This window comes from Bos indicus, chromosome 10 (genome assembly GCF_029378745.1).
Source record: "Bos indicus isolate NIAB-ARS_2022 breed Sahiwal x Tharparkar chromosome 10, NIAB-ARS_B.indTharparkar_mat_pri_1.0, whole genome shotgun sequence".
Lineage (NCBI taxonomy): Eukaryota > Metazoa > Chordata > Mammalia > Artiodactyla > Bovidae > Bos > Bos indicus.
Window position 1 is genome coordinate 25,722,262 of NC_091769.1, and position 14,833 is coordinate 25,737,094.

Genomic DNA, 14,833 nt, shown 5'->3' on the forward strand with positions numbered 1-14,833 from the left:
CTCCCATATAGGCAGCCATATAATACTGGGCAGAGTTCCATGTGCTATATGGTAGGTCCTTGTTGGTTATCCATATTAAATACAGCAATGTGTACATGTCTATCCCAAACTCCCTAACTATCCATAACTTATTATGGCAGCCATAATAAGTTTGTTCTCTTAAGTCTGTGAGTCTGTTTTGTAAGTTCATCTGTATCATGTCTTTTTAGATTCCACATATAAAGGGATGTCATATGATATTTCTTTCTCTGACTTGCTTCACTCAGTATGACAATCTGGTTGCATCCATGTTGCTGCAAATGGCATTATTTCATTCTTTTTAATGGCTGAGATATTCCATTGTATATATGTACCACATTTTCTTTGTCTATTCCTCTGTTGGTGGACATTGAGGTTGCATTCATGCCTTGGCTTTTTTTTAATCCATTGAGAATGTCTACCTTTTAATCTGTGTCTCTCTTGCTGTCTTGCATATAGGGTTGTCATTACTATTTTTCTAAATTCCATATATATGTGTTAATATACTGTATTGGTGTTTTTCTTTCTGACTTACTTCACTCTGTACAATAGGCTCCAGTTTCATTCACCTCATTAGAACTGACTCAGATGCGTTCTTTTTAATAGCTGATAAACAGTTATTGGGGTACACGTGTCTCTTTCAATTCTGGTTTCCTCAGTGTATATGCCCAGCAGTGGGATTGCTGGGTCATATGGCAGTTCTATTTCGTTTTTTAAGGAATCTCCACACTGTTCTCCATAGTGGCTGTACTAGTTTGCATTCCTACCAACAGTCTAAGAGCATTCCCTTTCCTCCACACCCTCTCCAGCCTTTACCGTTTGTACACTTTTTGATGGCAGCTATTCTGACCAGCATGAGATGGTACCTCATTGTGGTTTTGATTTGCATTTCTCTGATAATGAGTCATGTTGGGTGTCTTTTCATGTGTTTGTTAGCCATCTGTATGTCTTCTTTGGAGAAATGTCTGTTTAGTTCTTTGATCCATTTTTTGATTGGGTCACTTATTTTTCTGGTATTAAGCTGCATATGCTGCTTGTATATTTTGGAGATTAATTCTTTGTTGGTTGTTTCATTTGCTGTTATTTTCTCCCATTCTGAAGGCTGTCTTTTCACCTTGCTTATAGTTTCTTTCATGTGCAAAAGCATTTAATTAGGTCCCATTTGTTTATTTTTGCTTTTATTTCCATTACTCTGGGAGGAAGTTCATAGAGGATCTTACTGTGATTTATGTCAGAGAGTGTTCTGCCTATGTTTTCCTCTAGGAGTTTTATAGTTTCTGGTCTTACATTTAGATCTTTAATCCATTTTGAGTTTACTTTTGTGCATGGTGTTAGAAAGTGTTCTAGTTTCATTCTTTTACAGGTGGTTGACCAGTTTTCCTAGCCCCACTTGTTAGAGATTGTCCTTTCTCCATTGTATGTTTCTGCCTCCTTTGTCAAAGATAAGCTTTTCTTCTTTTTATGCCTGCTTTTAATTTTATGATTCTTTACAGTCATTTTCCTAGTTTGCTGATGAGCTACACCTCTAACTTGTCAGAGTCTGCATTCAGATAATAGACCATGTCTGTTAGAAGGTTCTTATGCTTCCATTTCTCTCCTTCTATCCTGTTATTACCACCATACATTTTGCTTTTAATATGCTATGAATTCCACAGTTGTCATTATTGTGGCTTCAAAACAGCTATTCCTGAATTTACAAAATGAGGAGAAAGTCTTACTTATTTAACCATTCCCGTTGCTGTTCATTCCATTGGGATTTTAGTCTAGTGCTGCTTAGTATCTAGTGTTTGAAAACTGTTGTTCCATACTTTGTTCAGTTTTCTGGTTGTTTGGGTGAAAAGGTAAATCTAATCCTTGTCACTTCCATCATAGCTAGAAGCAAAAGCTTCAGTGTATATGATTGTGCCCATAATGGATTTATGCTGGAATCTCTGGTTTTATGGCTTCCCTGGTGGCGCAGATGGTAAAGAATTTGCCTGCTACGTGGGAGACCTGGGTTTGATCCCTGGGTTGGGAAAATCCCCTGGAGGAGGGCATGGCAACCCACTCCAGTATTCCTGCCTGGAGAATCCTCTTAGACTGGGGAGCCTGGCGGGCTACAGTCCATGGGGTTGCAAAGAGTCTAACACGACTGAGTGACTAAGCACATGCTCAGGTTTTGTGCTAATGGTTTCTTCTTATGGCCCTTACCATTACTGTGTTCTGCTTTTCTTTTTTTCCCCCACCCATATTGATTGTTCACCTCAACAGAAGTGGATAAATGTCATTTGAACATTTCTTAACACAAGGCACGTTAAGTAGTTTTTTTTTTAATGGGGTTCTGTCGTGAGCACTAGTGCTCTGGGAGACCAGATATCAGCTCTTTGGCGGTATGTTCTGGTGGGATAGTGCCAAGAGTACCTGCTCTCACATATGAAAAGGGTACTGCTCTTCCACGATGCTAATGACCAACATGACACTGGATGTTCTCACAAAGTATAGAGGTGGGATTTCCTTGGTGGTCCAGTGGTTAAGACTCTGCTCTTTTGGCATGGCCAAACCAAAAAAAAAAAAAACACCCAAAAGCTGAGTATGGAGGATTGATTTTTTTTTACTGTATGATGTTATTTTTCTTTAGTTCCTGTGACCTAAAATACACAGAAGGAGTACAGTCCCTCAACTGGACTAAAATTATGAAGACCATTGTTGATGACCCTGAGGGCTTCTTTGAACAAGGTGGCTGGTCTTTCCTGGAACCTGAGGGTGAGGTGCGTGAGTGTGGGGTTTCTTTTCTGACGCACAGTGTTGCCCATTATCATTTGGGCAGTTAGGAGAATGCCATATGAACAGTACGTAAGGGACCAATCAAATGGGAGAAGTTCTGAGCATAACTTGGTATTGTTTCTTCAAGTTAGTTTTACAGGTAAATGATAAATTAATTGGGCATTGGTAGCCACTCACAAGGTTTCTTTGAAATTACAAAAACTACTGTTTGAATGAATTTTTTAGTTTTCAGGGAAAATACTTCAAATCGTCTTGCAAAAGTTATCTAATTATTATATCTTACAAGTAATTTTAATTGTTTTTTTATCTCTTGGTTACTCAGAGGGTTAGGTCTTTTTTATTTCATTTTTCATATAAAATAGAAATAATGCTGGTGCACTCAGTGGATTGAATTAATTAAGTTATTAATGAAGTAAATTAAAAAAAAAAAAAACACCCAGTATTTAGTATTATGCTCCAACTCACCAGGGGAGTGATGCTGAGGAAGGGGATTCCGAGTCTGAAATCGAAGATGAGACTTTTAATCCTTCAGAGGAAGACTATGAAGAGGAGGAGGAGGACAGTGATGAAGATTATTCATCAGAAGCTGAAGAATCAGGTGAGTCTTCATAGGGACAAATGTTCATGACTTCCTAACCTTAGGCAATTTCTACAGGCTTTTGAAGGGAATAATTTTATCATTCCATTCCGTTTCCAGTCTAGTAATTCATGCTTAATATTATTCCAGATTATTCCAAGGAATCATTGGGCAGTGAAGAAGAGAGTGGAAAGGATTGGGACGAACTGGAGGAAGAAGCCCGAAAAGGTAAATTTTTTTGTTTTATTTTTTGAGGCACAAATTTCAGTATTTTGAGGTATTATTTGCCTGATAAAAGTAACATAAGAACAGTGTAAAGCTGATGTGGAGTCACAGCTACAGCGTCATTGACCAGAAGAGCAAATGAGGTCTGGAATGCACCTGTACTCTCCGGGGGGCACAACCCTGCCGACTTGGAGGATTTTTTCATCTGCTCAGCTCCCTCAGTGGGTCCTTAGCCAGGATAGTCTTGTCAGACTCCAAAATTAGGCTGTTTGGTTTCCAAATCTAAGTCAGATAGTAGTCTAGCTTTATGGCCCTCTTCCAGGTTAAGAATGTTTTTGTAGTACTAGTTTTAACTACTCTGAAACCAAATACCAAATGTAAGTTACATACTACTGTACTGTATAGCCCAAGCATAGTGATAGGTCCTTTGCATAGATTACCTTTAAGCCTAAAACAGTTTTCCATTTTATAAGTAAATCAAGGTTCAGAAAGGTTAAGTACTTGCCCAAGATCATACAACTAATAAGCAACTGAGAAAAGATTAAAAGTTAAGTCTGACTCCAAAGTACGTTCTCTGCATTATTTCATGCTGTGTACAATAGCGTTAAGATACCTAAAGCTAACATCTAGATAACTAGTGCCTCGTTCTTCTGTTCAGCCGACCGTGAAAGCCGCTATGAGGAAGAAGAAGAACAGAGTCGAAGTATGAGCCGAAAGAGGAAGGCATCTGTGCACAGTTCAGGCCGAGGCTCTAACCGAGGTTCCAGACACAGCTCTGCGCCTCCCAAGAAAAAGAGGAAGTAACTTCAGAACTTTGGCCCTCAGCTCCATTCTTCCTACAGCCAATCCCTGAAAATTTTACATGACATAGAAACTGTATTTTTTCCTTTTTTTTTTTTCTTTTGAAGTTTTGCCATTTGTGTATGGGTTTAGGGGGCCATTTGTGTGGACCAAGCTACTCGGGGAATTCCAGGCCCACCAGGACACGTGCCAATGGCCCCATCCAGATGGCAAGGGAGGAGGTGTTCTTGAAGAAGGGCAGAGGCTTCCGCTGTTAATAAATACCGTTTCATTCCTCTCTCTTCCTGTCACCTTCTGCCAGGACATTGTTGGCTTCTGACATCTTATTCTTCGATGTCTTAAAGCTATATTTCCAAGACATTGGTACAAGGTGACCTTTGCTGCCTGTACCATGGCTCTTGACCAGCAGATGCGATCCTCCCATCTTACCCGCCTGCCATGACCTTCCTCACGTCTCTTTAAGACACATCTTTGCAGAACTCAAGAAAAGGTTCTTGGAATTTGCTAATGGTGTAAGCAATACAACTTGAGATAGGCTGATCAGGCTGGTATCTCCGTCTAAGTTTTCCTGCTTTCTTGCCTCAGGCAGATTCTGAGGTATTTTTACTGCCTTGGAAGACGTAAGAAGCAGTGATACTCCCTGGCTCAGTTTCATCTTCCTTACAAATTCACACATGGTACAATGGTGGAAGCAAAATTACCATTGTTTCTTTTGTGATGTATGAGGAAAGAATGGCTGTGCCTCATGTACTGCTTCTAGTGAAATCTAGAAGGAGGTCAAAGGAGTCAACATTTAGATCTGGAAGGGGCAAGTCATGCCTTGGGCCTAGAATACCCTGATGAGAAAAGAGAAGAGGAAGGGAGGCCACATCTGCAACACAGCCTCTCGTCACTGCTGCTCCTTGTTTTTACTTGTCTTGCATTGTCCTGTATTTATCACAGTTTCTGTTGAACAGCTTTTTAAGTATTTGGGGAGTTTATCTTGCCATCCTCCCTCCTGGTTCTCTGCACCCACCTGTCCCACTGCAGTTCCTTCTGTGTTCTGTGACTTTAAGAGAAGAGGGGGGAGGGGTCTCGGATTTTTGTTCATTTGTTTGTTTATTTTCTCCTTAGCAGTAGGACTTGATATTTTCAATTTTGGAAAAACTAAAAGATAAATAAACTGTGGTTTTTTTTTTGTTGTTGTTTTGTTTTTATAAATTTACTTTCTGTGACAATTCTTTTGCAGTTCAGTTCCTAAAAACAAGCCTGCTTCTCTCCTAAAAAAGTGCTAAGGCATAGAGAATAATTCTCTTTACCCAGCTAGTATCACAAAAAGGAACTTTTATCACTCTAAACTTTCATGATTAGGTTGAGATATCACAGTAAACCAAATTCATAGTAGAGCAAGTTACTTTATAAGAGACTTTTGACTATGGTTCCCTCAGGGTTTAGAATGGACTAGCACTTGTTCCATCAGGAACACAAATCTTCAGTCATCTCCTTGTAAATAGCTTGGAGGGCAGCAGCAGCTTGAAGAGACACCTTGAGCTTTCCTATGGGGGTAGCCTGATCTTCAGGGCCAACAACTGTTGGGAAAGGAAAAAAACACCAGACATCTGTATCATTCAACTGAAAAACACTTAAATAATATTTTATATTAAATTATTTTCTACATTAGGTGCTGGGGATACTATACAAGGTTACTACCTCCCATTTTAGCGGGACTCATTCTGATGGAAGATGATGGAAAACAATCATTACAATATAGTATAGCTGGTGCTGGGATGAAAACTCAGGGTGCTTTGGGAACACAGACCTGGCACCTCATCCAGAATGGAAGAATCAGAAAAGGCCTTCTGAAGACAATCCCTTTGTCTTCAAAAAGTAAAAGATACTCTAAGCATGTACATGTGCCAAGATTGGAAAACAAGTTTGGCAGAAATGAAGCTATATTGATAAGCAGGATCTAGATCGTAACAGGCCATTTGTCTTGTAAAAAATGTGATTTTAATTGATGGTATTAGAAATGACAGTTTCTTATTTGGGTTCCAAAAAAGTGACTCCACTCTGAGGAATATATTCTAAGGGGGCATGAGTAAATCAGGGAAGGTAGTTTATGAGGTTATTGCAGTAATTCAGGAGAGAAAAGGGTTCTGAAGTTTCTACAGTGGAGGTAGGGACAGATTCAGAACACTTAATGTTGGGACAAAGTCATTATTAGTCAAAGAGGACCATTTTGGATGGGTTAGGGGAAATGCACAGTAGATAGACAGTTTCAGAACAGATTGGATAAGGGAGGTCAGAAAGGCTGATGTTTAAATTTGCTTGAAAGTAAAACTCTCTTTTCAAAATCTCCCTGTCTCAAATACTGGAGATTCATAATAGGTGCTAGTTGCCAGGAGATATATGGGAGAAGATACACAACTGAGGAATGATTTAGAAAAACAGCAGTAGGGGTTTCAATCCAAATTGTCTCATCAACTAGTAATTATGTATTAAAAGTCAAAAGTATTCATTATTAGGATTATTCCCTTAGATATAAGTAGAACTGAGAGCACCAAAATGTATGACTCACTGTCTAGATCTTGCTCTAGGATGTCTCTTCCTGATACCAGCATCGGCCACAGCTCCAGATATGCGTAGCCTACTTCTTGACATTCTTTCTTTTCCTCCTCAATAGGATCACTTACTACTGTAAACTTTAAACTAAAGGAGAAAATACCCATTTAACTCAGTACTACTGATAGACTTAAAAAAGGGATAAAAGTAATCATAAATTATACACTGTATTTCCTGAATCACTCTTCCTCCATCTTATAAGAATGCAATGGCAAAAGACTAAGAAATTGGTATGACTTACAAAGGAACAACAGGCTTGGAGGGAACTAAGACTTGAGGTAAAGTAATTGATTACATTTTCTCAAAACTATTGAGAGATACATTTCCTTGTAAAATGGTTTACAGCTTTGCTGAAAGATTAGAAATGGGCAGTGGAGGTGTTACACAAAAAAACAAGGTTATGGAAATTAGAAGAGGTTTTTATATTTGTAAATAACAGTCTAATACCAAGCCTGAGCAGAGTAAAGGAAACAATACAGAATTACAAAATGAAGATAAAAAAGTAAGAGTTGTAAATCTTGGAAGATGATACATATCATACATATCACATATCACAGTATATCACTGTATAAAGATCATACATATCACAGTTCCTCCCAAGCAGTGAGCAATTAACAACTATAGAATCCACCTCAGATACTAAAATCCACAGATGCTCAAGTCTTTTATATAAAATGCTGTTGGATTTGCATATAGAATATAATTTAAATCATCTCAAGATTACTTATAATAACTAATACAGTGTAAATGCTATTATGAATAATTGTAAATACAACGTAAGTGTTAAGTAAATAGTTGCCAGTACGTGACGAAGTTAAATTTTGCTTTTTGGAACATCCTAGAACCTAGAATTGTATTTTCAAATATTTTTGATCCATTGTTAGTTGACCCCATGGATGTGGAACCTGCAGATACAGGAGGCTGACGGTATTAGTCTAGCAAAGAATGATACTGAATTCCAGAAACTGAGACCTATTAAAAATTTTTGGTAAAATTTACATGACACAAATTCACTATTTTAACCATTGTAAAGTGTACAATTCAGTTTTTTTTTTTAGTATAATCATAATGTACAAACATCACCACTACCTAATTCCAGATCATGTTCATCACCATGAAACCTACACCCTTAACTAGTCACTCCCCATTCTCTCTTAACTAGTCACTCCCCATTCTCTCCCTCAGTTCTGGTAACCACTAATCTCCTTTCTGTCTCCCTGAATTTGCCTCTAATGGATATTTTATATTCCTATTCATTTTTAAAAAGCAAATATTGGTGGCCCATAGTTCTACAGGAGCAAGAATAGGACCAAAAATTCAAGCATTTTAAATCACAGTTAAATATGAGAAGCTGAAAAGAAATTCCAAAAGTGATGCATTTATGGCCACCAAGCAATATGTATTTGTAATTATGTTTCTGTATCAGTACTGAGAACTTCAACAACGCAAAGGGATAATGCTGACTCCTCCACCTCAGCTTTCCCAGGAAACAGAAAACTCGCATCACCACTTGCTGCATGCAATACCGACTGCCTTAGGGAAACTACGTTATTTCTGCAGCATCCTCTCTGGAGCCTTCAAGTTAAGTATTATCTCAAACGTCATAGAGCTAGTAACTGGAAGAGTCAAGATTCAAAACCAAGTCTGTGTGACTACAAAGGCAACATGCTCCCCACTATAGGCTTTTCAGGGCTTCCTCGGTGGCTCAGTTGGTAAAGCATCCGCCTGCAATGCAGGAGACCCCAGTTCGATTCCTGGGTCAGGAAGATTCCCCGGAGAAGGATAGGCTACCCACTGCAGTATTCTTGGACTTCCCTTGTGGCTCAGCTGGTAAAGAATCAGCCTGCAACGCAGGAGAACTGGGTTTGATCCCTGGGTTTGGAAGGTCCCCTGGAGAAGAGAAAGGTTACCCACTCCAGTATTCTAGCCTGGAGGATTCCATGGACTGTACAGCCCATGGGGTCACAAAGGGTTGGACATGACTGAGCGACTTGCACTTTCATTGAGCTTTTAGAAAAGTAATGGATTAGAACACCAGTCCCATACTAGTTCTTACTCACACACAAGGAAAGGAGGTAAGGTTGGCCAGACTCTGACAAAAACAAACAAAACACAGCTGTCCATATAAATTTGATTTTCAAAATTCTGCTAGACGAGAAAATTTTCAGTCTATGTATATCCAATGCATTTCATCTGGAACCTCTAAAAGGAGGGCTCCTCAGATTACAGGAATATGACAGTTGGCTTTCCTAAAACTTAAGAGTAGACTCAGATTTTACTTCAAAGTATTCCTGTAGAGAAAACATTTTTAATTCAAAATATAAAATTGCTATTATAAAGGCATAATATTTGGTAAGCTAACAATGGTATTGTGTTTGCAAGAAATGAATCAAATTATTCTAGAGCGCCAAGGCAGTGTGTCCTTTCTGTAGGGGCATGGAGTGTTGACGTCAATTGCTGCCTCAAAAAAAGCGCTTATCAGAGGCTGGCATGGGTGAGAAATGAACTAATCTATGAGACTACATAATTTATCAGGTAGTCAGTCACAAGCATAAATTACCCAAGTTGATGGGAAATTCGTTAGGAGAATATTAATATGAAAGAAGTTATTAAAATACTCCACATCAGCACAAAACTAGACTCAAACTCCTGAATTCTTGTGTGATGTCTCCTGTCTTTAGAAATAGGAAGCACATGCTTACTGTCCTTGCTCAGGATCTTCTCCAATCAGCATGGTGAACAGAAACTGCCTCCGTTCTTTTTGCTCCACTGGGTCCAGATCTATCACTGTATTAAGGGTAAGTGGGAGAAAAGAAAAGAATCATATACTGTTGCTATTTGGGCACTAAGATTTTCATAAATGGTATGTGCAAAACAGTGATTTAAACCAGACACCTGGCAAGCATGGGTGCCCAGGAGCCAGCTACTTGTTTTCATAAATAAAGTTTTATTGGACACAGCCATCTCTTTACTGTGTGGTGGCTTTCCAACTATAACGATAGAGCTGAAGAGTTGTGACAGAGACTGTTTGGCGCACAAAGCCTAAAATATTTACTCTGTGGCCCTTTAAGAATATGCTTCGAGTACTGATACAAAGGAAGCCTTACAATCCAAGCTTGTAAGCTGTTCTGCCAAAGGCCAAGATAAATATGCTCCCCCCCACTCCTCAACTGGAAGAATTCTAGGAGACTGATTTTTTTTTTTTAGGGCTGCCTAGAAATTTGGGTTTTGAGGTAGGTTCAACTCAAGGTGCCTGATTCAACATGCATTCCCCTCTTCCTCCTCCTTTTTACACAGGACTGTTGCAGCCTCAGATAAATTTGCCTATGTTTTCTAGCCTCTAGTTTAGCTAGGTTTGGCCACATGATGGAGTTCTGCCCACTGGGCTGTGTGAAGTCTTGGAGGTATTCTTCCTTTCTGCAGCTGCTATTAAGGACCGTGAGGCAAATGGAAGGATGAAAGAAGGGCACACGGGGGCTGGGAAGGCAAGACGGGAGTTCGGGTCACGTGCCAAACTATGATGCAGGGATAGGATACACTTTTTTTAAAGGTCAGGGGTGGGATAAGGGGTTGAAGAATAAAGAATGAGAAGCAGCTATTAGAAATTAAAAAAAAAAAAAAACCTAGTCAATGACTGGAAGATAAAATTAAGGAAGTATTTTCTACCCCTGTCCAAAAAGAAAAAGAGAAATAAAGAAAAAAGCAGCGGTAAAGGAGGAAAGTGATAAAATTAGAGGATCAATTTGGAAGATCCAAAATTCTACTAAGAAAATGAGAAAATGTAGGGGGACAAAGTTATCAGAGAAAGGAAAACAAGTTTCCTAGAACTAAAAGCCATGAGCTTCCAGATTTAAAGAGCCCACTGAATGGCCAGAACAATTAAAGAACATATATGCACATGATTCTGAAATTTAAGAACACTAAAGAGAAAATATTAAAGTCTTCTGGGGAGGAAGGAGGTCGTTTTCATATAAGAACTAGACTCCAGGTCTGGACCTAGAAGATCATGGACCAATAGCTTTGAAATTCTGAATGAAAAATGTTTTCAACATAGATTTTTATACTTCGTCTAATCATCAATCAAATAAATATATGGATTTATTTGAGAATAGATTTATTTGCATGAATAGAGATTTCATGCAAGACTGTCTCAAAATATTTATTTCCAATGTACTCTTTCTTTTAAAGCTACTCAAAAACATGATCCATTAGAATATAATAAATCAGATAGAGGGTGACATAGGACCCAGGAGATAAGAAATGCAGTAATAAGAGAATTAAACTCTCCAAATGGGGCAGCAGTGGGATAATAGAGGAGAAGAACAAGAAGATAAAGAGATATCTTCAGGAAAAAAAAAAAAAGATAAATTATATGATAGGTTGTTTATTCGAAAATTTAAAAATCTGCTGGAGGATGTAGAAAGAATCACAACAGGTATAACAACAAAAAAAAAGAAAATGAAAAATTGAGACCACAATAATACAAGAAAGAAATTATATCATGGTGTACAACTTGGCTCTATAAGAATATTTACATAGTCACAATAGAAACAATTACAATTACTTAAAAATTAAATAAAATTATGATCCAACTGTATGGGAGAAAGAGAACGTGGATGTGATATGAGAGAGACAAATTTTATGTGCCAAGATAGAAGTCAGCAGGTAAGGTCTAAAATTACTGAATCAGGAAACTGCAAAAGAATGATTTCCTCAGAAACATGGGGTTAAATAACAGAAGAAAGAAGAAATAGCAGAAAAAGTGAAAAGTGGACAGGTAGACTGAGGAAGGGGTCAGAGAGGGGTGAGGGGGAGTGATTTGTAGAGAATGAGTGGAGCAAAGGACTGCTTTATTTTAATCAAAAATCTGTTTAGGCCTATTTGATATTTTAAAACCATATGCATATATTACTTTGATAAATAAAAGAAAACGGTTAGATCCACCCCATCAGAAGCCCTCAGGCTAAACAACTGTCAGCTTCCCCTCCCCCTGATCACGAGGGACACCTCACCCTTGCTGAAGTGGAAGTAGATCTCTTCTCCTGCTCTGGGTTTCCTCAGGGATACTGGAGTCTCCGTCTCTGACAAGGGCAGATCGTAGAACCTGTATTCCACATACACCTGTTCCACGTTCTCGTCACACATCACTTCAGCCTCTGGGTAGAAGGCCAGGGAGACGATTTCAATGCACATCTTCTCTGAATCCTGACAAGGAAAATATTCATTTCCGGTAGGTTAGTGGTGCCAGTGTTTATACTCCATGTAATGAACACATCACTCTCTAATCACAGGCACACTCCACCTAACATACTACTCCTTGAGAATCAATTTACAGGCCCCTAAAGCTGGCACCAAGAGACCACTTGGCTGAATTGGCACTGCTAATCATGGGAAATTGGTAAAGAGAATCCAGGTCCTCTATCTCCCAGTCCAGAAAATCATTTCTCCAGACCAGCTTTTCTCAGCCATCACCACAGACAGAAAGAATCAAGAAACTTTCTGAGAACACAGATTGTTTTCTTAAACTTTCTTGACAAAAATCAATCCAGCTCTTTCCTGCAGTTAGATCCTAAGAGAACTGCCAATTGAGTGGCTGTTTTAGCCACTAAAGCAAAGGAATGCCCAGCGCTCCCTGGGCTCCCATCGACACCCTGCCAAGTACAAGACACAGAGCAGACCACCCTGCACTCCAGTCCTTTGAGCTCTGCTTCAGACTTGCTGCCCTGGCCAACATCCTCTCTTACTACATGTAATACAAACTATTATTTTGTATTCTAGTCTATCTCAGTTTTTGGTTTATTTGTTTCAGTGCCGGCTGGATCCCTTATTTCATTTTCCACTACAGGATGTCAACTCAGTTGGAAAACACTGCACCACAGTAACGACATGATAGCCATTAGCTACATGTGGCTACTCAGCACTTGAAACGTGGCTAATCTGAATTGAGATGTGCTATAAGTGTAAAATTCATGCACAGTTTTGAAGACTTTGCATTAAAAAGGAATATAAGATATCTCAATAATTTTTATATATTGATTTCATGTGAAAATGATGATTCTTTAGCTGCTACTGCTACTGCTAAGTCACTTCAGTCGTGTCTGACTCTGTGTGACCCCACAGACGTCAGCCCACTAGGCTCTCCCGCCTCTGGGATTCTCCAGGGAAGAACACTGGAGTGGGTTGCCATTTCCTTCTCCAATGCATGAAAGTGAAAAGTGAGAGTGAAGTCGCTCAGTCGTGTCCGACTCTTAGCGACGCCATGGACTGCAGCCTACCAGGCTCCTCCGTCCATGGAATTTTCCAGGCGTACTGGAGTGGGTTGCCATTGCCTTCTCCAACGCATGAAAATGAAAAGTGAAAGTGAAGTCACTTAGTTGTGTCCGACTCTTAGCGACCCCATAAACTGCAGCCTACCAGGCTCCTCCATCCGTGGGATTTTCCAGGCAAGAGTACTGGAGTGGGGTGCCATTGCCTTATTAGATTAAATAAAATACACTATTAAAATTAATTTCACTTGTTTCTTTTTATACTTTTAATGTGGACACTAGAAAACTTCATATTACATTGGTGGCTCACATTATAATTCTGTTGGACAGCACTTCATAGACGGTAAGCTCCACAGGTTCTAGGACCGTAACTCTGTTTTGCTAACCCCTTTAGACCTAACATCTAACATACCACTAATTTGTTTTGTTATCTCTCCATGTCAACTAGATCTAAATTTTAAAAAATTACTTTTGATTCTTTCCCTCACAGTTGTTCTCATTCCATTAAATTGAGGATGTTGGGGGGGAAGTTTTCATAAAACTATGAGAAAAAAAAAAAAAAGCCATTACAGGCTGAGAGTGCAAATTAGTATCATTTGGGTGATGATAATGTGGTAGAATCCATCAACATTTCAAGAGCAGATGCCTTTTGAAATCAGCAGTTCCACTTCTAGGAATCTATTCCACAAAGACATTTACCAAGAACAGAATAGTACACAGGAACAAAGGTGTCACTGCACCATTATTCCCTCCCTCTTTCCTTCTTTTATTGTAGATACCTGGCTATACAGAGACAGAACAACAAGGTCTGCACACGGCAAACTCTGCAAAAGCTAGGTGCAGTCACCACACATTTGTTCCTTTCAAGGCTCATTTGTAAAGGCTGGCTGTGAGATTTTACAGTGGAACCTCCCCCCACCCCACCCACCTTTACTGAGATAAAACTGACATAACTTTCCCTTGCTTTCCAGTACCTTAGATCAAGGGTCCCCAACCTCCTGGATCTAGAGCCTGGTGATGTGAGGTGGAGCTGATGTAATAACAATAGAATTAAAGTGTACAATAAATGTAATGACTTGAATCATCCCCACACCACCCTCACCCCCACCCCAGTCTGTGGAAAAATTGTTTTCCACGAAACCAAGTTTCTGCTACCAAAAAGGGTGGAGACCTCTGCCTAAGATGAATCAAACTATTTGCTACCTCAGGGCATTTACATTTGCCATTTTCTCTACCTGAAGTAATTACCCCCCAAGGATTCCCTTCTCATTCTTCAGATTTCAGCTGAAACATCCTCTCCTCAGAGAATTCTTTCCTTACTACCTCATTTAACTCAACTCTTCCCATTATTATTATATCACCCAATGTGCCTTCTCTGTAGTATTTAGAATCAGCAAGTATCTGTTCAGTGATTTATATCTGTTTTCATTCAGTAGAACGTAAGATTCAAAGAGGAAAGGACTAAGTCTACCTTATTTATTATATTGTAGCCACAGAGCCTGGCAAATAATAAGACAGGTAACTCCATGATTACTTGTTGAAGGACTCACACGGGTCCTGTGAGGATTATATGGTTGCAACT

The 14,833-nt window shown here is 39.2% G+C and overlaps 2 protein-coding genes across 4 annotated transcripts in view; one reads left to right on the plus strand and one right to left on the minus strand.

Annotated features, from left to right (window-relative positions):
• SUPT16H (SPT16 homolog, facilitates chromatin remodeling subunit) overlaps positions 1–5,561 on the plus strand; it is a 35,298-nt gene extending 29,737 nt beyond the window's left edge. Inside the window, exons 23-26 of the mRNA XM_019968398.2 lie at positions 2,636–2,765; positions 3,250–3,379; positions 3,509–3,586; positions 4,242–5,561. Coding sequence (XP_019823957.1) covers positions 2,636–2,765; positions 3,250–3,379; positions 3,509–3,586; positions 4,242–4,387 — 484 coding nt within the window. The 3' untranslated portion in view covers positions 4,388–5,561. The remainder of the gene's footprint in view (positions 1–2,635; positions 2,766–3,249; positions 3,380–3,508; positions 3,587–4,241) is intronic.
• The window catches only part of LOC109564268 (RPGR interacting protein 1), a 36,957-nt gene continuing 26,559 nt past the window's right edge, over positions 4,436–14,833 (minus strand). For all 3 annotated transcript variants that reach the window (XM_070797149.1, XM_070797150.1, XM_070797148.1), the window contains exons 9-12: positions 11,998–12,190; positions 9,688–9,772; positions 6,942–7,072; positions 4,436–5,952 (exon numbers count right to left, since the gene is read on the minus strand). In XM_070797149.1, coding sequence (XP_070653250.1) covers positions 5,840–5,952; positions 6,942–7,072; positions 9,688–9,772; positions 11,998–12,190 — 522 coding nt within the window. In that variant the 3' untranslated portion in view covers positions 4,436–5,839. The remainder of the gene's footprint in view (positions 5,953–6,941; positions 7,073–9,687; positions 9,773–11,997; positions 12,191–14,833) is intronic.